At 65.0% G+C, this 9,599-nt stretch overlaps 2 protein-coding genes across 2 annotated transcripts; both read right to left on the reverse strand.

The window, feature by feature from the left end:
* Positions 1 to 286: 286 nt before the first annotated feature.
* On the reverse strand, positions 287 to 2,906 carry ANKRD2 (ankyrin repeat domain 2). Its single transcript, XM_084264880.1, has 9 exons — positions 2,763 to 2,906; positions 2,308 to 2,424; positions 2,066 to 2,227; positions 1,772 to 1,879; positions 1,507 to 1,605; positions 1,179 to 1,277; positions 944 to 1,042; positions 559 to 657; positions 287 to 469 (listed from the first exon to the last, which is right to left on the reverse strand). The coding sequence occupies exons 1-9, from the start codon at positions 2,826 to 2,828 to the stop codon at positions 365 to 367; spliced, it is 954 nt and encodes a 317-aa protein (XP_084121006.1). The 5' UTR covers positions 2,829 to 2,906; the 3' UTR covers positions 287 to 364.
* Positions 2,907 to 4,167: 1,261 nt separating this feature from the next.
* Positions 4,168 to 9,445, reverse strand: UBTD1 (ubiquitin domain containing 1). The gene is made up of 3 exons (XM_084265290.1): positions 9,209 to 9,445; positions 5,197 to 5,424; positions 4,168 to 4,964 (listed from the first exon to the last, which is right to left on the reverse strand). The coding sequence occupies exons 1-3, from the start codon at positions 9,273 to 9,275 to the stop codon at positions 4,579 to 4,581; spliced, it is 681 nt and encodes a 226-aa protein (XP_084121416.1). The 5' UTR covers positions 9,276 to 9,445; the 3' UTR covers positions 4,168 to 4,578.
* Positions 9,446 to 9,599: the final 154 nt, after the last annotated feature.

Consider the following 9,599-nt stretch of genomic DNA (forward strand, 5'->3'; position numbering starts at 1 on the left):
GTGTGGACCCAGGGTGATCTCCCCTCCATGTAGTTTTCCTCCCTGAGCTTGCCCAGGTGTGACTTTGAAGCACTACGAGCAACCAGGGCATCCCACAGCAAGGAGTTCTGCCCTTGAACCACTTGTGTCCTGGCCCACTGGTGTCACAGACACTCCAGGTCCCTGTGCCAGGACGTAGTCCGTCCTGCCAGATAATCCAGCTCCCCAGACAACCCAGCTTCCCCAGCCCCATCACCCCCAGTGCAGGCTGCCCAGCCCCCTGGAGCCAAACGCTGATCTTCACTGGATTTTATTGACATGGACAAGTCTTTTTTGGATCCCGCTCCTTGGAGCTGAGCCAGTCCCTGGCCCCTGGCTGGTCCCATCAGGCAGGGACCTCCATCTCCACCTGTGGCTGCTCCTTGGTCTCCAGGGCCTGGCGCGTGTCCACCTGCCACTGCTGTACCAGGTCCGTCGGGGTCTTGCCAGCCTGCACGAGTGGGCAGAGAGAGGCTGGGGCCAGGGTGGCACAACATGGTGGGGCAGCAAATGGCCCCGGTGCTTGCCAACCCCCCTCACCTGGTTTTTGGCCATCATGTCAGCCCCATGCAGGATCAGCATTTTGATGATCTTGTAGCGGCTGAGCCGCGTGGCATCATGCAATGCTGTATCACCTTCCTGAGGAAGACACAGCCTGGCTGGGGATTGTGGTCCAGCTCTGGGGACAAGGACCACCTGACTGTCCCCTGCACTGCTCCCCAGCTCCCCACACACCCAGCTCCCCATGAGGACAAGGGGGATGGTGCCCGCCCAAGTCCCAGCTGTGGCTGTCAGCATGCCAGGGCAGGGATGTGTGTCTGGATGTGCCCCTCTGCAGGTGCTGGGAGCCCCAAGAGGGGTCAGCCAAAGGAGGAGGGGATCAGCGTTGCCCCCTCAGTGCTGGCTGTGCAGATACAGCACTCACCCTATCCGGAGAGTTGATGTCCACCCCACAGTGGATGAGGTGCTCCACAATGTCAGGGTGCCCGGTCCGAGTCGCCACGTGGAGGGGGGTACTGAGCAGCTTGAGAGGGAAGGTGGTAGACACAAGATAGGATCGCCAGCACCTCCGTTAACCCAACCTAGGACCAGCCCTGGTGCTCCAGGGCATGCCCATGCCCTTGTCACTGCCCTGTGCCCCTGGCCTCTGCCTTGCACACCTTGTCCTTCAGATTGAGGTCTGCCCCGCGGTCCTGTAGCAACTTGACAGCATCCAGGTGCCCACCCCGACAGGCCCAGTGCACAGCAGTGCAGTCCAGCTGGGTTCACAGAGACACATCATGGTGGGGAACCCCTCCTCCCTGTGTCCGTCCCCCAGCCCAGCCAGTCCCCATGCCTGGGCTGAGCTGGCAGAGCCCTGCTCACAGCCACCTCAGTGACAGAGACAACGCTGTCCCACTGCAGGGACACCAACCATGCTGTTGCTCTGGCTGTGCCATACCGGGAGGCTCAAACCAGCATGGAGCCAGGGGCAGGATCCAGCCTTACCCGGTCCCTGAAGTCAACGGTGGCCCCGCTGTCCAGCAGCTTCTGCAGGATGTCCATGTGTCCCTCCAGTGAGGAGCGGTGCAGGGCTGTGCGGTGGAACTGGGGGGACGAGTTGCCACATTGGCAGGTGGATCCATTCCCCCTCAGCCCAGCCCAGCTGTACCCCCAGCCCTGTCCTGGGGGTCACAGCCCCTGGCAGCAGGCACAGTGGGGCATGGCACCAGGACACAGGTGGGGGCTGGCCAGAGGCTGTGGGGGATGCTACCTCGTCACAGGTGTCAGGGGGCCCACCGTCTGCCAGAAACTTCTCGATGACAGGCATCTTGCCCTGGACAGCAGCTCGCAGGAAGGTTTCTGGCTCCACAGGACCTTCCTGGCAGCAGGATGGGCTCAGGGCTGGGGCATTTCAGGGGTGCAGGAGAGGGGCAACAAGGGGTGCCCCTGCCCTGCTTCCCCAAGTAGGTCCCTGACTGGCAGGATGACTCAGGAGCTGGCCCATAGGGGCTCCAGCCCCTGTCCCAGCAGTCCCCCTCCCACACCATACGACTCCCCAGCATACAATTTCCAGCGGCTCAGGTGGCGGGGGGGGCTCAGGGGTGGCTGCCCGCTCCTCCCGGCGCTGCCGGCGCTGCTTGCGGAGCTCGATGAGGCGCTGGATGCTCCCCACATCAATGATCTCCCGTCGCAGGTCCACCGAGCTCTTCCTCACCCGCTCCTGGCCCTGGGGGGAACGTGCAGCACCCCTTTGTCTTCTCTGCCCCCAGCCAGCCCCCAGCCCCCCCTGTGCCCCAACCCCCTCACCTTGACAGCGTCGAGGCCCCGGTTCCTGGGGCCATGGCGTTTCTCCTCCTCCAGCTCGGGTGTGCTCATGCGCTCCACCGGCGGTGGCTCCCGTGTGCCATCATTCCCTTTGAGCTGCTGCATGGGCACGGGGGTGCTGCCTGGTCCCGGCTGAGCACACAGCAGCCCCACCACCTCCATCCCCAGCCCACTGATGAGGTGGCTCTGGCATAGCTCACAGCTCATTGATGAGGTCTATGGGGTGGCAACCTGCCCTACGTGGCAAGATGGGCACCTGCCTGCTGCTCAGCTCTGCCCCATGCGCTAGAGCTCCCCGTCTGGGAACCTGATGGCCCTGAGAGCCCTTGGCCACCTCGCTGTATCCCCCAGGATGGCAGGATTAGTGCCAGCATCCTCACATCCCAGTGCCTAAGGATGAACACAGCACAAGGTGGGTCCCTGCCCTACAGACCCACCTTCTCTTCCTCCTCTGCCAGCTTCTGCTCAATAAGCTCCTTGGCCCGTTCCACGTCCAGCTCCATGTCTGCCTGTGGTGTACAGCCCTGTGCAGGATGCGGCCTCCCCTTCTCACCACCACGGGCAGGGAGCACCCAACTCTGGCTCCCAGTGCTGCCGGCAGCTCCGCTGGCCACGGGGCTTTATGCTGCCGGCCCCTCCGTCCCGCAGCCCAAGGGCACTGACAGCTGTGGCTGCTCCACATGACTGGGGCAGCTTTGCCATGAGCTCACGCTCCTGCTTTCTGGTGCCCCTGGCTCACCTCCCTGGCCCTGCACCCTCTTAAAGAGACCCATTGCCCCCCGTGGGCTGCCTGGGACCCCTGTGCTGGGTACAGGGAGCTGGGGTGCACACAGGCCGCAGCTGCCCATCCAAAGAGGCTGAGTGGATCAGGGACATGGTCTGGGGTCATCCTACAGGCCCTGTACCACACACCCTGGGTGGCAGGGATGCTCCCTGTGGCTCCCATCACCCTATCCACATGCAACCAGCTGCTGCAGCACCCACCAGCATCTCCCAGGGCTTCCTGGCACCCATGGGGACTGCTGCCCACTGCAAAAGGAGGCAATGCCCTCCTCAAACCTCCCAGCCAGCAGCAGGCAACATGTGATGCTGGGAGCCAAGGGCCCTCTGAGCCACTTTGGAAGATGATCTCAGGTGCAGAGCGTCTCGAGCAGCCTTGCCAGGGTCCCGGTGGCTGCCCTGGCTCCCCCACTGCGCACGGGCAGCGGGGCTGGCCTCACGTGGGGCCAGCAGGCAGAGCCGGCAGCTATTCCCGGCAGCAGGGATATTGTTCAGTCCCCCTGGGCTTTGCTCTCCCCCTTTGTAAGATGAGGCCAATGTTTCCTTGTGCTGGGACAGTTAATACGCTGGGCACCAGCCCCCAGCACAGGGCCTGGAGGAAGGACAGATGGGGACACGTCACCGTCACCCTCCCAGGCAGTTGCCAGGAACACCCTTGGGTGCCCTGTCCTACGGGTGCTACAACCAACAGTTGCAGAAAGGCACCATTTTTACTAGGACAGATGATGGTGGCTGCAAAGGTGGTCCTGGGACCATCTCCATCCCCCCAACCGCCCCCTGGCCTTGGGGCAGACACAGGCTGAAACCTCCAGAGGGGAGCACTGGAAGACACAGGTGGTAGCCCCATGCTGGCAAGAACTGGGGTGGCAATGGGATGATGGCAGCAGCATTGGAGAAGGATCCAGGCACACAAGGAGTCAGGGCTAGTGGGACAGGGTCAAGATGGCCCCAGGGAGCAGAGCTGTGGCACCCAGGCTCTCCCTGGCCACCCTGTACACATCCCAGCACGGAAGGGGGATGCATTGATAGCCCCTCCAGCCTGCCACAGGGCCAGAGGACGGATGAAAAGGCTTTATTGATAAATATAGACTATGTACAGAGGCGAGACATCTCCACCCAGCCCAGCACCCAGGGGCCTCCTGGCCGGGGGGAGCCAGAGCCCAGCAGGTCATGGCCTCTCCCTGCCAGCACAGCCCAGCAGTGGGGCCCTGCCTATGCCAACCCCCCTGGAGACATTTGGTCTCAAACCTCCTGCAGCAAACACAGCATGTGCCTGTGTCCCCAGCTGAGAGGAGCCACTGTGGCAGCACAACCTTGCACAGCCCCTCCTGGGGGGTGACATGGGTTGGGGGCATCCTGGGGGAGAAAACAGAGGCTGCTCCCACTCTGTCAGGGCTTCAACACAGCCCGGTGTGTCCTCAGACGTGCCACTGTCCCCCACCCCCTGCCTGGCTCCCGCAACCAGTGCGGGGCTCAGTTCCTGGGTGGCAGGGGCTGGTTGACGATCACTTGCACAACAAAATCCTTCTGGATCTTGGTCTCCTGTAGCCGCGTGCGGTCAGTCAGCAGCTTGCCGGAGAAGAACCAGCGCTGCCAGGCCAGGTCAATGCCTTCCTGCGCCTGCAGCTGCTTCTTCAGCTGCCCAATGGTGTCACCCATGCTGGCGCTGAGCCGCAGGTCCTTGCCGGTGGAGAGCCGCACCTTGAGGGCAAACTCTCGCCGGGTGTTGGGCTGGGGCTCGGCCAGCTCTGCAGCCTCCTCCTCACTTCGCTCCAGGATCAGGTTGACAGGAGGTGCCAAGCAGTAGACAGGCAGCTGGTACCGGTTGCCCAGTTCATCATAGCACTCCGTCAGGGACCCTGGGGACAACAGGGTGAGAAGTTGTGGGTAGGCATCCCCATGGAACCCCTAAGTGGGGATGGGGTCACTCTAGGCAGTGGGGCAAAACCCATCTTGCCCCACCTTGGCTGGCCTGAGCTGCCAGGATGGCAGCTGGGAACCTCTCTCCCCTCCAGCCCAGGACTCCAATGCGCTCGGATGTGGGACACTCAGGACCCACCCCACCCGCAGAGCCCCGGTACCATCCCTCACCATGGGGCAGCGTGATACTGGCTCCATCAAGGATGGCCTGGGCCAGGCTGTGGTCGTTGGCCTCCACGGCGTAGGCAGCTGCCTTCAAGGCATCCCAGATCTCCTTGCGGCCCTCAAAGGCGGGTGCTGTGTCCCAAAACTCGTCCCGCTTGCTGCGCAGCTGGCCATCTGTCATGGGGTAGTCGCTCTTCCACTTGGGACGCTCCTTCTTCAGGGGCTCATTGCGGCCTGTGGAGTGGGGAGAGGATGCTCATCTGAAAGACAGGGCTCCCCCTTGGACCTCAAGCCTCCCATCTCTCCAGCCTCACGGACTTGTGGGGATCCCTCACACCACGCACAACTGTGTCCAAAAGACCGCTCTGCGCAGCACAGGATGGTTCTCAACCTGTCCTGCCCAAGGTTCCACTGGCCCCATAGCAGCTGGCCCCCCAAGTGACAGCTTTTGTCCCCAGGAGGGACACTACCTCGCTCCCATGCTAGGGGGACCAGCTCCTCTCCCACAGGGTGGCTGCCAAACTTCAGGGCTCTTTGGGGCAGAGCAGTATTTATAGCTTGGGGAATTAGCCAGGAAATAAGCCGGTGAGTCGGAATGGGAATGGGATTATGGGGGCTGAGCTGCAACCCTGACAGGGAGGGGCAGGACTTCTCCATCCTCTCTGCCCACCCCAGGGTGGCAGGAACCAGTTCTGGGCAAGATGGCAAGCACACAGCATCCAGGACATCAGGGGCAGAGGGCATCACTGGGGCAGGGGACTGCAGTCACCCCAGCAATGGGCTGAACTGAAAAGGCTCTCCAGGGAACACCCCTAAACACATCCCCAGGGACCCCAGTGACCAACACCGCCTAGGGCACAGTGGCAGGGGTCCTCCCATGCCAGCCCCAAACCATCCTGCCCTGCCTAGACCAGCCTGTAGCCCTGTGGGAACAGCCCTGTCCCATCAGCCCCACAGCTGGGCCGGAAGCATGGGGCAGGAAGGAGCTGTTGTCACGCATTGTCTCCTGCTTAGCTGGGAGTGACAACAGCTCCTTCCTGCCTCCCCTCTCCCTGGGGCAGCCAGCCGGCACCCTTCCTGCGGGGACAGGACAGAGGGGATGTGGAGGCCCAGCCAGACAGGAAGGATGCCTGTGCAGGGACCTGCCAGGCAAGGTGATGCCACACACCCCGTGTGGGCTGAGCCACTCCCCCAGGCAGCTTTTCCCCAGCAAGCATGTGGGGTGGTGACACAGGGCACTCCATTTTTGGTTTTTTGCATCAGTCCTGTCACACCCATCCAAGACCACTGGAGCCAGCACAGCACCTGCTTTCCCAAGCGAGCACCTGGCCTGGAGCTGGACACAACATGTGGCACCCACCCCAAGAGTCCCCACTGGGCACAGGAGCTCAGCTATCCCAGGGCTGGATGCTGAGCATCCCTGACGGGCAGCATCCCGCATGCACCCACATCCCTGGAGGAGTAAGGGCAGCTGGCTGCAGCCAGTGCTGCCGATTCAGCAGTCACGGTGCTGGGCAGGAGGGATTTGCAGCACTGCAGGACAGAGCAAGGTCAGAGGCGGCACCTGCCCCGGGTGGGCAGCAGAGCAGTGGTCATGGACAGCCTGAAGGACATGACTGGGACCACGTCTCCACGCTGCTGCAGCCACCAGACTGGGGCACGTATCCTTACAGCTGGGACTGTCACGCACAGCGGGACTCCTGGCCAGCACTGTCCCCCTGGTTTTGCTCATGGAAAGGGAAGGGCTGGCCCAGGGGAGGCAGCAGGATCAGTGCTGCAGGGTCTGACTGCGGCTGCCCCGTGTGGGCAGGCGTGCCCAGCAGCCTTGCCCAGGTAGGCAGAGGCTAAGCCTTGTCTATTTATTGCTGCCACCCAGCCAGGCCCTGCAGACTCTAATCGCCTCCTGCTGCTCTATTCCTGGCCCCTTGTGCAACCCTTCACCCCTGCCTGCTGCGGCAGCATCGCAGGACAGGTCCAGCTGCTCGCTGCACCCGGACTAGAGCCAACAGGATCTGGCCAGCAGCCTGCCTGACTCCTTCCCTGTGCCTGCAGCACCCTGCCTACGGCTAGCCTGCCCCACGGCACCCCATTGTAGGGACCCCCAGGCAGGAGGCTGTGCCCCAGAGGCTTCCCTGCCCCAGGACTCACTCCCTGCCTGGCTGGCGCCCCAGGGAGAGCTGGGCAGGCCCAGCCAGCGGGTCCTGGAGGCTGGCTTGGCCCCAGAGGAGGTGGCAGCCAGATGGCACATGGTACTGCTTCCAGCGGTGCTGGCTGGTCCCCTCCTGGGCCAGGCAGGGGTAGGATGCTGTGTGCCGCCAGCATGCCCTGCATTAAGCTGGCCACCCTCAGGACAACACTGCTACCTGCTGCAAGGAGCCCTGGAAGGACCCTTCTTCCAGGGGGTCACAGCAAACCTCAGCCAGAGCAGGAGCTGGGCAGGCAGGCTGGCTGCTTAGCAGCCCCCCTGAGCAGCAGAAGCAGGCAGGCAGAACACCCCTTCCCACCAACAGCAGGTCCTCACATGCCAGGACCTGCCAGTCCAGGGCAGTGTCCCAGTACTGTGGGTAAGGGCAGCTGCAGCCTCGCTTCATTCTCTACCACCTGCCGAGTGGCTCCCATGGGCTGGTGGCACCCTGCAAGCCTGGGCACAGCCCTGTGCTCCCCCAAATGGACACAGCGCAAGGAAGTGGCAGCAGTTTCCAGGAACACAGGGGTGGCAGGAGGGAACTGTGACCCATCCCAGGGGAGCACATCAAGGAGTAAGGAGTTGTGATGGAGACACAGACCCTGTAAGCAGATGTTGCCCGGCACAGGAGGGGAGTACACAGAGCCAGACTTTGGGATCTGACAGCCCCCCCCCAGCCACAGCAGCCCGAGTTATGAGGTAGCAGCCCCACATCCCCATCAAGCTCAGTGAACTCCGGACTCGCTAACACCATCAAGAAGGTACCTGAGCCTCCAGAGGACAGAGCATGCTGGGGTTGGGGTTGTGGCCCCGGGGGGAGCAGGGCTGCCAGGAGGCCATTACCCTACCCCAAGCAAGCAGTGCATCCCCGGAGCAGGCTGGCACTCCTGGGGCCCTGCACGGTGGGGACGGTTCCCCACGGGCAGCAGGCACAGCTGGACCCGGCAGCCACGGCACCCCACACACCTTGCCGGAGCCATCCCACGGGAAAAACCTCCCCCCGCACCCCAGCTGCGGGCGGGGGCCGGGGCTCCCCGTCCCCGGGCACACGCTTCCTGCTCCTCCTCTCCCGCCGCCTACCACCGCTTTGCCATAAACACAGTAATTACCGGCTGCGATTGCACCGGCCGGGGAGGCGGGCGAGGGGAAGGCAGGCGTGATTCACCCTGCCGATCCACGTCCCCTCCGCCGGCAGGTAGCCGTGCCCATCCCCGTGGCCCCCGGGACCCTCCAGGGCAGCATCCCGGGGAAGCGTCTCACAGCACCCGGGTATTCGGCTGCTCTAGAGCCGCCCCGCCGCTGCTGCCCGGACCGGCGCAGCCGTTCCCTACCCGCCCCGCGACCGGGTCCACAGCAGACCCCGAAACCCCAAGAAGAAGGGACGAGGGTGTCCCCGTCGCCAGCAGCCCGGTGTACGGGCAGGGACCCGGCACTTCGCAGGACGCGGCGTGCCGAGGGACGCCGCCGAGTCCAAACCGGGGACACCCCCCCGCCACCCCCCGGGACACCCCCTCCTCGGGAGCAGCCGGGCAGCAGCAGGGCTGGGCAGGACGCGCCGCGCACCCCAGCCCAGACCCTGCGACGTCCGCCGGAGCGGCAGGACGGAGCCGCGGTGTTTGACCGCGCTCGGGGCCGCGCACCGAACCGGAAACCCCGGAGCCCGGGGACCCCCGGGGGGCACGGAACGGCTCCGAGCACGGGACGCCGCGAATCGCGCCCCTCCGGCGCCCACCCTCCCCCCGCGCCCGCCCCTCCCAGGACTACACGGGACACCCCAACCCCCTCCGGTACCCGCGATCCCGGGGCTACCCCGGCGGGCCCAGCCCCGCTCACCTGCTCGCTTGCGGGGGTTCCCAGCGGCGGGCCGCTCCCGGCGCTGCCGCCCCACGCAGCCGCCCATGGCGGGGCTCAACAGCGGCGGCGCTCGGCATGGGGCCGGGCCGGCTCCGCGCTACGCCCGACCACGGGGCCCGGCGCCGTGCAGCCGCGCCAGCCGGCTCTGAGCACCGGGGCCGCCCCGCCGCCGGAGACACCCCGCGCGGCGCCGCGCCCCGCCCCCACAGGTACGCATGTGACCGCCCGCACCGGCACCGCCACCGGCGCCGCCCACGTGCGAGCGCCCGCTCCCGCAGCACTTTTGACCCCTCCTCCCCGCCGTACCGCGCCGGCCCTGGCTCCGCCCCCGCTCGGCCCCCCCCGTTGCCCCCTCCCGGGGCGGTGGGCG

Source organism: Gallinula chloropus (assembly GCF_964237585.1).
Source record: "Gallinula chloropus genome assembly, chromosome: 5".
In the NCBI taxonomy this organism is placed as follows: domain Eukaryota; kingdom Metazoa; phylum Chordata; class Aves; order Gruiformes; family Rallidae; genus Gallinula; species Gallinula chloropus.

What these genes read in the sequence shown, in the direction of transcription:
- ANKRD2 (XM_084264880.1), bottom strand. Translation starts at nt 2,828, where the DNA reads ATGGAGCTGGACGTGGAACGGGCCAAGGAGCTTATTGAGCAGAAGCTG. An exon ending in TGGCAGAGGAGGAAGAGAAG is followed by an intron (nt 2,425 to 2,762) that starts GTGGGTCTGTAG and finishes GTGCCCATGCAG; the next exon opens with CAGCTCAAAGGGAATGATGG. An exon ending in GGGGCCTCGACGCTGTCAAG is followed by an intron (nt 2,228 to 2,307) that starts GTGAGGGGGTTG and finishes CGTTCCCCCCAG; the next exon opens with GGCCAGGAGCGGGTGAGGAA.
- UBTD1 (XM_084265290.1), bottom strand. Translation starts at nt 9,275, where the DNA reads ATGGGCGGCTGCGTGGGGCGGCAGCGCCGGGAGCGGCCCGCCGCTGGG. An exon ending in GAACCCCCGCAAGCGAGCAG is followed by an intron (nt 5,425 to 9,208) that starts GTGAGCGGGGCT and finishes CCCACTCCACAG; the next exon opens with GCCGCAATGAGCCCCTGAAG. An exon ending in CAGTATCACGCTGCCCCATG is followed by an intron (nt 4,965 to 5,196) that starts GTGAGGGATGGT and finishes TGTTGTCCCCAG; the next exon opens with GGTCCCTGACGGAGTGCTAT.